The following is a 15,050-nucleotide window of genomic DNA, read 5'->3' as shown; positions in this document are numbered from 1 at the left end:
CTCACAAACAGATGACACAGCTGTTTGATTACTTAGCATTGTTAAGCCCTCTGAGACCACTTCTGCAGGAAGGTCATCTTCCTGCTCTGAAAGAAACACATTTGTTCTAGGAGGGATGGAGTGGAAGAATTCTCCCTGTGGGAAAGGGTCAAAAAACCCTGCAATAAAACTAGTCTTATAAAGAAAAAGGAAAAGGTGAACGTTAATTGAATATTCCTTTGTTTAAATTTCTGCAAGAAATTCACATACCAGTGAATCAACACTGCTTTGAAAAGCTGAGCATAGGCTGCAGTTCATGATTGTGTAGAGCCATATTACAGGAATGGCTTAGCCAATATCCTCTTAGTTATGCTAAAGCCCTGAAATGTTTTATCCCAGCAGAAGGGATAGTTCCATTTAAATTTCCATCTACAAGCTGGAGAGAAAACAGGCTGCTTGTAATTGCTTCTTCCTACTCAATAGTTAAAATAACACAAATGGGATTTTCAATGTAAAGCCTTGTTCAGTTTTGGTTCTTACCCTTGCCCAACATTCTTCCCAAGGTGAACTGCTGTTCTTGGATTAGGACGTCTTTTAGTTTTGTCTTCAACTCATCACTGATCCCTACACTCTCCACTGGAAAAAAAACCAAACAACAAAACAAATGAAGCATCAAATAAGGGATATTTAAATATTCTGTCAAAACATTAAGAGTCATCTGTTCTAATCTCCATCTCCAATCTGATTCCCACACTGTAAACAGGAAAACCTGAAAAGGGCAGAATTCCCTTCCATGTCCTCTAGCCTCACCTCAGACAAGTGGCCAGTAACTTTCAACCATCAGAAAATGTACTTACAGTACTTAAAGGGAGAGGGTGTGATAATACCACCCTTAAACACTCCAAGAACAACAGGAATACAGAAATAATGTAAAGAATACTGAGAAGACAAAATCCAATCTGAGGGGCCACTGATAGACACTAGTTTATACAACTTAATTTTAGCTGATGGAGCTGCACCATTTTAATTACTGACTGGAGCATCATCCTACCCCAGCTAAGCAGTGCTGCCACAGAGAGCCATGCCCTTCCTGAAGCAGGAGACAGAAATGGATCACCTTAATGGATCATCTGACCATTCCTGAAACTCAATCTCCTCTTTGATAAGTTACTAATTCCTGGCTTTCCAAGACTGATTAATTGGTTCGTGCTTGTAGCACAGCTCAGCATACTGAATTTAAAAAGTCCTGCTAATATTGTTCAGCCATATTTATCTCACCACTGGATTACCTTCCAGTTGAAGGAGTCCTTGTATTGTGAAACTGGTGCAAGGGAGTGGTGAATTTATGTCTTGCATTAATATACATAATGACTGTAGCTGTAATTAGCAAGGGCTATGTAATTAGTATGGAAATAACCATTCTGGCCTTTCACCTCTGCAATTCACAGTGTCTAAGCCTCATTGTATTAATGTCATTAATCCCATATTTTTTATCAAGAAACATCAGTTTCAGTGAAAACAGAAAGAGCATTGTAAATGCATGAACACAGCTTCCCGGGCAGAATCACTCAGGTCATTTTACTTACATGTTGCTTCAATGAGCTCTGGGCCCTCCCTGTTGAAAGACCTGGCAGCTCTGAAATGGACTGCTGGATCCCCTCTGCCAACCACACTGCCAAAGGCGTGGCTAGAAGGCAGAAAAGACACACAGGACCATGATTACACAGGCCATTCAATTCTAAAAAGATGCATTGAACAGTATGGATGATTTCTCCCTCCTTGCCATATAAATTCTGCAGACTGTTTTGTTAAAGAGGGTGTATCTGGAGAGAAGAAACAATGGGTTTATGCTGCTTTGCTGATGCACCTACAGCTTTCCAAAACAGGGGAATCACTCCTCCCAAGTACCTGGGAGAAGCTGCAGGCTGGGGCTGGTCGCAGAGTCATAGGAACAGAGATGCTGCTGTGACAGGGAGGTCTGGGAGACTGGAAAGAGTGGGAACCTTGTTTGCAGTCAGGAGCAAACCACAGCCAAGAGTCAGAGGTGATGAAAAGGAAACTTTACTGGGGATCCAGAGGTTCTGGGCAGTCAGGAAGTTACAGTCAGCTGATAGACTGAAAACCAGCATGGGATAAAGGGCTCAGACCATAAGAATACAGCTATTTCATCTGTGGATCTTTTCTCTTAAGCAGCAGTGCTAAGAATTACCTTCATAGAGTTTATATTTGTATAGTCTAATAAGACATTGCTATTAACATAATATTTTTTCTACTGTATTTTTGGTGCTGTCATTTTGAAGAAAGGCAGGCACCCCAAAACTATGGGAAAAAAACAATAACAACAAACCCCCCAAAAAAATTCCAACAAAAAACCAACCAATACAGTTACTCAAAGAAACTGCCAAAACTACTCCATCCACAATGCTTTTTTGAAAAAGAATTGAGTCAGAAACCACAATAGAAGAGAAAGCAGAGATCTCTCTAACCAGCACAAGGACAAACTCCCTTACCCAAACCGAGTTTCCTTTCTTCTTTTTCGAAGGAGAATAAGAGCCAGGGCAACAGCTGTGACCAGAGCTGTGAGAATGCCCAGTGCCACAGGAACCCAGGATGTCCCATAAGGAGGCTGTCTCTGGCCACCTAGATGATGGAGAAAACACCAGTCAGGAAACAGAAGACTGCTAATGTTAAACAGACCAATTTCTCCTTTGGATTTTAAATGGGAAAGCCATGCTGCTGGACCTGGTGGATCTTTGTATACTGGAATTTGGCATAAACAGGTACTCAGCCAATCATCAGGAAAACGAGCTCTTTCTCACAGCAAAGGCAGAGCAGAACCATCTAGTTGTCAGAAACTATTGGCTTTGAGCCTTGAGAATGTAACAGGTGCTGCACCAGATTATATTATTTCACATCAGCTCATGATCTGGGGCGCTTCAAACTGGAGCCTCAGGACAAGAAGGTTCCTTAGCATGATCATTCTGTGTGTGGGTTTCACCCTGTCCTGTTTGAGACAGACCAGAACCTTGACCAGGTAACACAGCACTACCTGAATGTCAGCCAGGCAACATTTTGAAACACAACAGAGAAGGACAATTGCCTCATGGCAATATGGTTAAAAATATTTACATTTTTTCTCTAACCCTTCCTACAAAGAGAAGCATCCTGAGGGACTTGGTATTAGCTGTAACTTTACTATATTGTTTGGTGGTTGCAGCTTCTCAATGTCTCTCCCCAAAGAAAAGAATATTTGCTTCCAGAATATGTATACTTTTGACTACAAAATGTCTACAGAAGAAATGGAGACACTGCCAAGCTGAGCAAGCTGTCAGGCAAGGAAGATAAGCAATACAGTTCTGAATAAAAAGAATATTATGTATGCCTGGCAAAAAATGATAAATTAATCCAAATCCCTGAGAGATTTCTTCTCCAAATACAATTACTAAGGATTAAATGTGAATTTGAATGGATTTATTAAAATCTAGGATAGCCCTCATTCCAAATTGTTTAAGAGCTAACAAGAAAAGGTACCAGGTCCCTGAGCACCTCCTTCATCTTCATGCTCACTTGTTCACCCACAGCAGCTGACTGCCCTTTACCTGAAGGTAAGGAAGTATCATCTTTGATAATGTAAGTAATCCTGATATAAGTCATGACAGTATAAATAAACCTGTTCTTAAAAGAGATGTTAGGTTCATGGGCTGGAATTTGGATGGATTTCTGCATAGATGCATATGAGAAATAGTCAGACAACCCTTGCTGGCAGAGTCCTGGCAGGCAAGAGGCTCCTGAGGCTTGATTAACAGCTACCTTGAGGAGCCTTATCATCCAGGTTTTTAAAGAAGTAGTATTAGTTAATAAATAGGTAGAGCTTAAGGACACAGAATTGTAGACAAAAGGAGGAAGCAGACTAGGACTTCTCCACTTGAAGCAAATTATCAGATCCTTAGTACTTATTTTCCAGCATCTTATCTCCTTCAGTGACTCACATTTTCTTTTACCACCCAGAAGGTTTTACAGGCTCTGGGGCTTATGATACTCCCTCTTGCTGCAATTTTCAACCCAGCCTTCAAGGCTGTTTATGAGGAGGGAGAGATCAGAAACAGAAGCTATCTTTCTCAAAAAAAAATAGAGAAAAAAAACATCCAACCCTCTCCACTATTCCCAAGGCATTCATTTGGTCTGATTCTGCCTAACAATCAGGGTAGAAACAGCTAACAACACTGATGAGAAAGGTCCTCTCTCATAGCTAACAATAAGGCTTCCTTCTCCCTGTGGTGACACAAACCTCTCTTGGCTTATTTTTCTAGTCTCTGTCTGGTGAGAGAGCAGGGATTTAGGTTAACTTCTGGGGAGCCCCTCCAAAAGGAGTATGGATGAAAATAAAACTAAACTAAATTATTCTCCCCATTTCTAAACTGCTGGGAATCAGAATCCCATCTCACAGTTTATAGCAAATGTGTCAGAAATAGAAATGAATGTTGAAATTCACTGCTTCTCCTGCTCTGCCCCACACATCCTTGCTTCCCTCTCATGTCACTGAGTTTGAGAGGAGGCTGCAGCCCACAAGTTGCCTCTCCTCTTTCAACTCTCTCTCCCATCTCCTGCAACCCCTTTTTCAACCAGCACGTGCCTTAAGACTGCACCAGGCAGAGAGAATTCAGTATTATTAGAAGAGTCTAGAAGAGTATTTAGGAGCTCTCGGACAATGAACCCTTTTATTTCATAGAAAGTTTATATTTCAAAGGTGTGCAAAGAACATAATCCAAGAGTCTTCTCCTGCCTACAATTGTGAAGATTACAGATAGGAAAAAGCTATTACACCACTCTGTTCCTCGCTCTGCAATGAAAAAAAAGAGGTTTCTTCTGAGAAAGTTTCTGAAAATATTAAAACAATCTTTGTTAACAGCACACAAGATCTCTGCATAAGTAGGGTGGAGCTCCCACTAGCTTTGCTATGATGACAAATTCGACTTAAAGTTTATATGAGCTTAGTCATCCTTATTGCCGCACTGGGAGCTGGGCAGAAACCACCCCTGGCATTTCTCATATAAAGCAACCAGTGCCAGGCTGCTATTTTAGGAAAGGAAGCAACTTATGTTTTCTACCAGGCCTGAAACAAAACTGCAGTCTTTCTGCAGCTCTGCTGCTTAAGGCCTGTCAGTGTTTCCACAGTGAACTTTTACTTCCAGCCTATTATGCTTGTGAAGAAATACATGTGCTTCCAGACAGCATTTGGCCAAAACAAGCACCACTCCCGATGCTGCTTTTTTTGAAGTGGTTTGTAAATAAAAACAATCAAGCAACAACATATAGTGCTTTCAGGATTACCCCATTCCAGCTTCCTGTAAAATGCAAACCCTAAACATTCCCTGGGGTTTCTGGGAAAACAGAATGATGGCTGTTTTCCAGTGATGGCTGTTTTCCAAAGGAAACCCTGATTCTTTCACATACTTTTGTATGTATTTGGGTGCCACAGAAAATACCCAATCAAAAAATAGGAGGAAAAAAATTGATGGAGCTAGTGACCAACCTCAGTAGGTTCAGCTCTGAACCTTCCCACCCCTTCAATCTCTTTTAAATAATTTAAGGGCTTTGATCCCACAGTGACTGCATGCTCACACTTGACCTTCAGTGCTGACTTTGTCACAGGAACTAGGCTGCCAAAGGACCTGAGTAATGTGCATGCTAAAACCAGCACTAAATGCACTACTGCAAGTAAGGATACAGTTCTCTACTGGTTGCTCTACCTGTATCCCAACCTTCTGCCTGCTTGGGAACTCCTCTATTGAGTCCCCCTGCCATCCCTCAGTGTGGAGGGATCAGGAGAGATCAATGTCCATGTGATTCCTCAGAGACATGTAGAGTGAGAAGATAGCAGCAGCAGATGGGTCAGCATCAGAAATTAGAGACTGATATCTTGTCCTGCCACGGCCACTTGGAAACAAAACCTCAGGTGAATGTGGAATTTTTGTATGGCCACACCTCTATGACTTCTTATCACCAATCTGTATCTTTATTTGGAACATTTTCCTCTTAGTTCTGTTACAGTTTCCTTCACAAACAGAAGCTTTTCCCTTCTCCCTTCTACCCATCTCCCCATATAACATCCTGTCTTACTTCATAGCCTGCCTGCCATTTCCCACTCACTGGGAAACACAAGCAACCAGGAAATCACCCCAGGTGAGCCCAACTGCCCTTCAGCACTAGGAGTGCACTCCACATGTGCATGCTCTTTGCTCTTAACAAACCCTTCCACATGGTCCAGATTGCATGGTACAGCATCTGTACCATCATCTTCCTCTTCTACCAGTAGCTCAGCTTTTCCATGGAGACAGCTAAACTGGTTTAATATTTATACATTCAGTAAAACCATTATGAACCCCCATGTGGCCACAGTTTACATCAGGCTTCGCTAAAACTAATCAGGAATGGCACAAAATTAAATCAAAGAAGACAATCTGTACTAGAGGAGTCCTGCCACGTTTACTTGTTTAAATCTGTGTAAACCTTAATTTGCATATTTTCTCTTGTGTCTGCCCTTCTGCTCTGCACTAAGCACAGTAAAACCATGTTCTAAGAAGACACAGTAGAGGCCAGAAGCTGTTTTGTTTATATCAGCTCTTTGAAGATTATTGAATTTCTAGTCTCCTTGATGAAGTGTGCTGTTGTATAACCACATATGGAAGTAATAAGCACTGAAAGAAAAAGACTGTGAAAAAACAGCAGTCCCAGTATTTCTGCCTTTTTTCCCCAAGTGAAGGGAGAAAATAGTGGACACTTACCCATGACCTCCTGGGCTTCAAGCAGGAAGAGGTCACTCCAGGGCCCACACCCTGCAGAGTTCAGCACACACACCCTGATAATCAGGTCTTTGAGAGGATTCCACATGGAGAGATTGGCTTTTGTGTCCTGCACAATCATCTCCCCCTGAGTGCAAATGACAATAAACAGTGAGCTGTTTTAAAAGGCATCTAATGTAAAACTTCACCTTTAAACCAAAACAGTACCAAACATGTACTTCACTGGCACTATAACAAGGGCTGGGAATTGTGACTTCTGGGCCCTTATCTCAGTTTTGCCTAAGATTTGGGCTGTTGTCTTGGGTTTCTCTTCCCAAAAATTGCTAATAGTTTCCCAAGGCATAAGGGAGATAGGAGGTTTAATAATTTCTTCCTTTGAAGTCCTCCCATGCACGTTGCTATAGAAATATGGGTTTTTCTGCTATTAAAAGATATACCTCCTTCTTGTGGTTTACTGTAAAGCATCTGGTGGTTTTAATCCAAGGGAGGAATCTGTCTGTCTGTTTTAACTTGCTGACCAAATCCTGAATGGCTTCTGAATTTCAGCCCTGATTTTCACTCACAATGTCAAGGTCAACATATTTTCAGTAGCTTTATGGACCTTCTTCATACAGCAGACCCATGAACATTTGGCTGCCACCACTGACACAGAGCAAATTCAATGAGAACTCAAAATACCATCACTCAAAGTCAATGACGCTGACCTAGTGTGAAATGGGTCATACAAAACAGGAAATAATTCTTTTTTCCCTCTAGCTGTCTACTACTACAGGCTTGCTCTTCATTAATAAGCACTGGGTAAACACCTATTAGGAAGTTAGAAACCATAAGAAATGCTGTGAACTTCAAAGGCTGATAGATACCTGGGAAAGGTCAATGCCAACAAATAAATGAAAGGCCTTCTACCCTGTCAGGGTCCTTTCAACTCCCTAAGTATTATAAATGAAGCTAAAGAATCCACAACCTTCTTTCTGTGATTTACAGCACAACTCATTCACTTGTTAAATACACCTTTGCTGCTAGGATTTGGAAAGCCAAGGCCCAGTCACAGGAGACAGAAAGCCCACATCCTGTACTGTCTGAGCTGGACAGCCCAGAAAGAGGCAGAGACCGACAAAGTGGATTCTCTCTATGTTGTCCTGCTTGTGCAAGGAATGGCAGAGAACTGGTCTGTCTGCAGATGAATATTCAAGTGAAGGAATTCTGAATACTCCAGGAAGGGGGAAATGGTCCTATATCTTGAAGTCAAATAGTGGGGCATTCCCTAATGTCAGAATACATCCATTTACACAAAAGCAATGTCAGTAATCTAATCCCCTGGTATGGATGAGGGACCTTAATGTCTAGAAAATTTAGTACAAACCTTCTGTAATTCTGTGTTCAATGGCTCAGTAATTTCTCAATCTGTTACCTGAGTTACATTATCCTGAATCCATTCCAGTCTGTATCCCAGGACATTTTCTTTCAGCACATCTGGAGCCACACCTTCCCACTCCAAAATTAGACCAGGATCTCTCTGAATAACGTGGATATTTTGAGGGGTGCTGTTTGGAGCTGAAAGCAGAGAACAGAACACCATCACTTGTGCAGGAAAATAAGGCACCATCCACACTGAAAATGGCAGTTTCACCCTCTTTCCTGAGATCATCCAGAAAAGAGAGGGTGTGAGGAGAGAGAACAACTTCTGCAAACCACCAGCACTCTGTGTGTGGTTTCAAGTGGAGAAGACAGGTCAGCACCTCTCATTTCTCTCAAGATCCCACGGATCTCACAGAGCTAATGGGACCAGCATGCAGAAACTCCATGGCTGGGTAAAGCCCTGTATTACGCATCGTTGCTGCTAACCACATGTGACTGTGTATTATTGTTTGCTCTGGGAGACCCTTGGAATGGATGAGCAATCTAACAGCATAATGTTTCCCATACTGCAGAAGCAGCAAGGAGTTAATGACATTTATAATCGTCTCTTTTTCAGGTTCAGAACTGCTGTCCTGTTCTTGTCTGCTGTTTCTTACCAAGCTCCAGGGTCTGGAAATAAACCCTGTCAGTGAAAGGGGAGCTGCCCATCTCATTGCTGCACTGCACACGGACGCTGTAGTTGGTGGAATGCTTCAGGCCTTGCACGGTGTACGAGAAGGGCGGCACTGGGGTGACTTCAGTGGACACCTCCTGGCCATCTGGTGACTCAGCTACCTGTGCCAAGAGTGAAATGAGATGACTGTTACCATAAACAATATGACTAACATGTCCACATGGATAAGAATTCATTTAATTGTCAATTTAGGAATGTGTAAGAATAGATACAGCACCAGTAGTGCTTAAAATACTGAAATGGGACTTGTCAAACTAAGAATCATGAAGTGACATCATTTGGGCAGTACAGAAATTTTCCACCAGATGAAAATTTGGTTCCATATTTTAAAACATTTCCTTCCCTATGTTACACTTTCTACAGTTGATTATTATTCCTTTAAAGAAAACTAAATATGCTTGTCACTTTGAGTAGTAGCAGCCAGCTTCTGAGGCTTGTTTAAATCTGGGCAATGAAAACCAGTAGAGCAACTTTCCTGTTGCCTACTGTCACCTTTTGCTCAACTCTTTTTTCCAGAAGTTTGTATATTTTCAATTTTGTAGTGGATGAGAGGTATGGTAGACATATGTAACTTGGTTCAACTAACTTGTTTCAAATTAAACTGGAAAAAAACTTCTTACCACTCCAACATCTTTCTTTTTCTTGTTTCCAAATCATAGCTTTAAAGCAGCATGAATGTTAATTTAAATCTGATATCACTGTGTGCTTTTAATGCACAGACAGAGCGAATGCTCCTACTTTTGTACTAACAATAGCAGAAATCACTGCATAGCTCCCAGGCTCAGACTTTCGCTTCAAGTGCATGCAAAATAGCAAAGCAGAGAGTAAAAGCAAGATGTACTGACAAAAGTGAAAAAGTCATTTGGACTTTATGTATTTTATATGGCAGCCTTTCTTCCTTTCTCACTGCCCTTCTGCTCACTCTCACATACACTTTTGGCACACTGGTTTATTTGGCTGGTAGAAAGGAAGAATCTCAAGTTTCCTGACAGAAAAGCATATTGTTGTCATTATCACTGTCACCCGCAGCACGGAAAAAACAAGACAACTATTTTGTTAAACCCTGTCTGCTAGATGATGTATTTCTGTTCAACACTCCCAAGAGCTGGTGGTAGTGCATCTGCCCCTTTCACACCCTGGAACTTGGCTTGTGTTAGCAGTCAGAAAACACTGCCATTCCCTGCCCTGTCCCCAGAAGCAATCTGCTTGTCTGAACACGGTGCTCCTGGGGCACCCGCTGCAATGCCCGAGTGCCAGAACAGCACAGCAAACTTCCAATCCCCCTTCTCTTTCTGGGAGACTCCCAGCAGAAGTGCAATCATGAGGAGCCAGGAACATGTGCATTTTCACATGGAAATGTAGGTCAATGCCTCACACAGAATCTCTCAATGTGGGAGTCAGAGGAAGCACAGTTTTCTGACAGTGCAGGGTCATTGCCAAGTTATCCAGCTCCCAGACTCAAATGCAGGAACTCCGTCCTCCCCAAATAGAACAGAAAAGGCTTAGAAAAGGGGTGAGAGACTGCTGAGTTGACAGAAACTGGGCTGCTCTGATTCAACCTCTTTTCCACATGTCCCATCCCCCACCCCTGCCCCTGCCAAAAGTGAGGGAGAACTTAAACCCCAGAATGATTAGCATTGCAGCATGCAAGCCAGAGAGAATAGGCTGTTCCAGCTCGAGATAACTGACATTGTAAAACAGAGGAAGAAAAGTATTTTCAACTGCAAAAAAGAACAGAAATAGCAACAAAACCCACAAACCAGGGCCAGCTGCATTCAGGAATTCTTTCTGCCAGTGAGTTGAAACTAAATTATTATTTCCTTTACTTCTGAAATATCATAAACATCAGAGCATGAAACCTCTGTTTTCCCCTCAAATAAAAAGAGGACTACAAGTAAATTAGCTAGACTGCTTCCAGCATACCTTAAGTTTATAATCCTCCTCTGCATAGTTGGCAACATTGCATAGAAATTCCACTCCAGCTCATAAGGCTGCTGTAATCAGGTAGGGAAAGCATAGGGGCCTAGCAAATAAATCCATGGGGAATGTGCCTAGCCGTGTTTGCACAGCCTGCTTTGGGTATCACCATTTATTTTCTCACTGGGCTACCTGCTCTTTGATCTGATTCTACAGCTAAGTATGCAATGATAGAAACTAAGTCTGCCTGAGGTTGGACACATACTATTGTTCTCAGGAACTTCAAGGAGCAGACCAGTTTTTCACAGATGTGGAGTACTCTGCACCTAGTAGAGCTATAGAATAGTATCAAGCTTGATTTTCTGGGAAGAACTTGTCTTTGGCAATGGAAAACCAATCAAAATTTAGAGACAGGGCTTAAATTTGCTCTGAAACATGCAAATAGGCCTGATCTTGTATCAAAAAACCCAATCTGCCTTCTGCTTCCATCATTCCTCCCTTTCCTGTACCACATCCTATACTCTGCAAGCTCCTTATCCCTTGGATTCATTGGTATGTCCAAATTCCTGCACTTCTTCTGGCATCCCACAGCACAGGCCTGATTTGGCATGGGACTCACAGGCACCTGCCCTGGAACAAGCTACCATGGGCCACTGCTCCTTGCAGGAAGGGTGGGCACCCTGCAGCCACAGCTGCTCCAGGGCACTTCCCACAGAGTGCTGTGTGCTTCATGTGTGCTGCAGTGTAATAACCTCTGTGGAGCAGCTGTCACGAAGCACCTGATAAGCTGCTGGCCAGGAGAATGTGGCCAGTCCTTAACACTTAACTTTTGAGCATGAAGTTCATGACCTGCTCTTTGGCACCTATGAGTTGCCTCCTGTTAAGTTTTTATGTTTTAAGGCTATGAAGTAAGAATAGGAACACGGCTAAAAGATTGGGAGAGCAAATGATAGCCCAGGAAATGTGGCTTAGAAGAGTCCAATTATTTATGCAGGGCAGGGCACAAGGCAGAGAGGCCATACCTGAAGAGTGCAAGAATGGAGAGGTGCACGGCCATCAAATCCTGGCACCCAGACCACGCTGGCATTGCTGCTGGTGACTTGGCTTACAGTTACATTGAGAGGCGGGAGAGGCATGGCTAGAAAACAAACAAAGAGACCTTTCAGTGTACACAGAACCGAGCAGGTATTCACGTGGAAATGGAAGAGGCTTGAGGCTAAAAATTATGCAATGAAATCACTAACAGAAATGTGGTAAAATACCACATCTTCAGAGAGTGTCCCTGAATTGTTGTGAATGAAACTATTATTTTAACATTGGACAAGCTATTGTCAGCCATTCATCACTGTCTATAGGTGCATACAGGCAGTGGTTGATCTCTTTGATAGCAATGCCAGTGTGTGATGTTTGCACCTTTGCTACTCAGGTCTCTTCCCTTCCCCCTCCATTGCAGGGCATGACTCAGCCCTGCACACAGCTGCCTGTGGGCCCACATTGTGAACTAAATCAGGGCTTTAAAATCCCACCTCGGGTTCTCAGTCCAGCCTTTGACACCAGCTCTGCCAGCACCAGGTGGAGGGTGGCTTGCTGTAGTGACCTGAATACCCTGGAGCTTGATTTGCAGTAGACCTCTTTGTGCTGCCTCCAGGTGTCCACTGCAAACTCCCACCTAAACACCTTGGGACAGAGCCTGGATTGAAAACTGCCTCCTCAGGCTTGGGATGAATAAACTCTGTTTTACAGAGGGGAAATTCAAGCCAAGGGGAGTGTCTGTCACACTGCCACACATGGCTGATACCACTCCACAAATTAAGGGCAGGGCCAGGAACAAAATCAGGATTCCAAGACTGGACAGTTAATCAGATGCTCATGCTTCGAACCACCACAGCACAGCACCAAACTGCTTGGCTTCCTTTTAGGATCTTTGATGCTTCCCTTTGACTTCTCCTTTCCTCTCACTGCAATTCCACATAGTTAATTCCTATCATTCCGGTCACCATCTCTTTTTCACCTCTGAGTTTTCATTCTGGCACTTCACTCCTGACAAAATTAGCAGCTTCATGAAAACTAACCTCTCCCCTGACCTTCTTCTCAATTTAAAAAATTGTACGCTGATGCTTGTAAGAGTTTTCCTGCAGCACCTCAAACAAATTGTACACCTCAGGAGTCCTCTTTCAGGAACCCATCCTCAGGACAAGGCTCTGCCTGCAGATTGAATTTTCCATGCCTCCTGAGTTGTATCCATCAGAAAGCAGCAATACAAAAGCAATTGCAAGCCAGGATTTCTCCAGCTGCATCTTCTACCCTGCCAGAGCACTTTTGTATTTCACTGCACCAAGGACAACCACAATACTGCTGCATTCAGCATATCCACAGGGCCGTCTTGCAAGAGAAATGCAGAGCCCAAACACTGAGGTCTCTGCAGAGGGCCTGGAGGAGACGAATAGATGGTGACACAGATTAACCCTAAAAAGCCTTTGTTTTCTGGTTAACCAGTTACCAGGACCCAGGGCAGAACGTGGCACCTAGATAAGAACAGGGTGTGTGGGTGGGGAGGTGGAGCAGCAGATCAAGGGTCTAGGATGGAAGCTGGTCAATGAGTTATTAGTTAGTTAACTTAAGACTTTCCTGCATCTTTGTTTCATTCTCTTTTGATGTTTTGTGTTCAGGTCTGTAAGGTCTTTAAGGGGAAAAAATTCTGCTTCTCCTGCTTACTGGGTATTGCTGAAACATTGTCCATAACTCAAGTTTTTGCAGACACACCTGTAACTTTTGGGTTTAGCAACGTGTACTTTTCAATGCAGGATGGCAGGCCCAAAGGAGGTATGTGCTGTGCCACCAGTGAGAAGAATCAACTGTTAACACACTCCCTGTGTGAAGGAGACAGTGGCTGAGGAGGGCTGGCTTGCTAGCACCTTCCCCTAACTGCAAGCAAGGGCCAGATGCATTGTCCCCTCATCTCTTGGGAAAAAACTGTGGGCGGCTGTTTCCTGTTGTGCTCTGAAACACGGGATACAACCCTAAAAGTGTTAGCTGCACACATAAAGGGGAGAAAAGCCTGTCAGAAAACAGGACCTTGAGTGTTAACATAAGAGAGTTAGCTTCCTCTGTGCTTAGAGAGTGGCTGAACAATGGGGCTTTGTAATGGCTGGGGACCGTGGGCTACAATAACAGTAATTTTCTGCTTGGAGTACACCCAGCACATTGTGGGCACTACAGAGAATAGATAATGAACAACAACAGGAGCAGATAGGAAGAGATGTTAACAGTTTGTCAATGTCCTAGCAAAAATATTTGCCTCTGGAAACACAGAAGAAACTAATTGTTTAATAAATTGTAGAAAGATGTAGAGAATCCTCATCAGCAGATGGGTTTGTGTAAGAGAGGAAGGCCTTGAACATGCATGTGCAGACAACTACATCCAGAAGTAACTTCATTGAATTCTGCATGTTCATAGGACCAAGAACTAAATAAACATTATTTGGGCCTGCCCTATTTCTGCTGTGTAGGAGCTTTGCTTTAATTTTAATAGGGCTATACTAGATCTTCGAAGCTTTTCTATTTAGAAAAGCCTCGTCACTTAGGTAAATTTATAACTACTTCTTTAGACATATCCATGACATAACTACAGACATAACTTTTATGACTACAGCACTGGACTTGCTATTCAAAACCTGAATTTTTGTCTCTGGGACATGCCACATCCGGTGCAATGTTAGCTGAGTGACTTAAGCTTGCTCTTTCTCAGCTCTAGAACATGTGTGTGTGACCCAAGTGTGTGATGGCAATATGTCCCCCCTAAATAGGCTGTGTGGATTCATTAGTTGATGATCCCTGAGGAACACTTTTCAGCTAAGCATAATTGCTGGGAAATGAGAGAGTTCTGAGGTCTTTACCTCTTCATCTTATTAATGGTTAAAAAAATAATAATCTGTATTAACATTAAAAACTTCAAAAGCTTGTTTATGCGAATTTTTTTTTCAATTTATGGCTTGACAAGATTTTTTAAAGTGTAATAGCTTTGTGAACTAAATTCTATCCCAGGATAAAATATCCATAGAAGATATATTCTACAATAACTAACTGCGCTGTGTAGACAAGCCTTTAAGGCAACATCTCCAAATGGTTTTAAATTAAGTTATAAATCTTACTAGTGCAACGTACTGCATTCTTGGCATAGCAGTAACCACAACGTCCTGAACAAAAACACACTCCAGGAGCAGTAGGTTACAGCTGGATTTCGATCTGTCCTTTAATGA

General features: G+C 42.6%; 1 protein-coding gene across 3 annotated transcripts in view; it reads right to left on the bottom strand.

The window, feature by feature from the left end:
* TYRO3 (TYRO3 protein tyrosine kinase) overlaps positions 1 to 15,050 on the bottom strand; it is a 41,958-nt gene that overhangs the window by 12,613 nt on the left and 14,295 nt on the right. For all 3 annotated transcript variants that reach the window (XM_054634778.2, XM_077180176.1, XM_077180177.1), the window contains 7 exons: positions 11,814 to 11,929; positions 8,798 to 8,975; positions 8,194 to 8,336; positions 6,765 to 6,909; positions 2,490 to 2,619; positions 1,566 to 1,666; positions 520 to 615 (listed from right to left, as the gene is read on the bottom strand). In XM_054634778.2, the coding sequence (XP_054490753.1) occupies positions 520 to 615; positions 1,566 to 1,666; positions 2,490 to 2,619; positions 6,765 to 6,909; positions 8,194 to 8,336; positions 8,798 to 8,975; positions 11,814 to 11,929 (909 nt within the window). The remainder of the gene's footprint in view (positions 1 to 519; positions 616 to 1,565; positions 1,667 to 2,489; positions 2,620 to 6,764; positions 6,910 to 8,193; positions 8,337 to 8,797; positions 8,976 to 11,813; positions 11,930 to 15,050) is intronic.

This window comes from Agelaius phoeniceus, chromosome 6 (assembly GCF_051311805.1).
Source record: "Agelaius phoeniceus isolate bAgePho1 chromosome 6, bAgePho1.hap1, whole genome shotgun sequence".
NCBI classification, from domain to species: Eukaryota; Metazoa; Chordata; class Aves; order Passeriformes; family Icteridae; genus Agelaius; species Agelaius phoeniceus.
The sequence above is the reverse complement of the archived record's forward strand: the minus strand, read 5'-3'. Positions and strand labels throughout refer to the sequence as shown.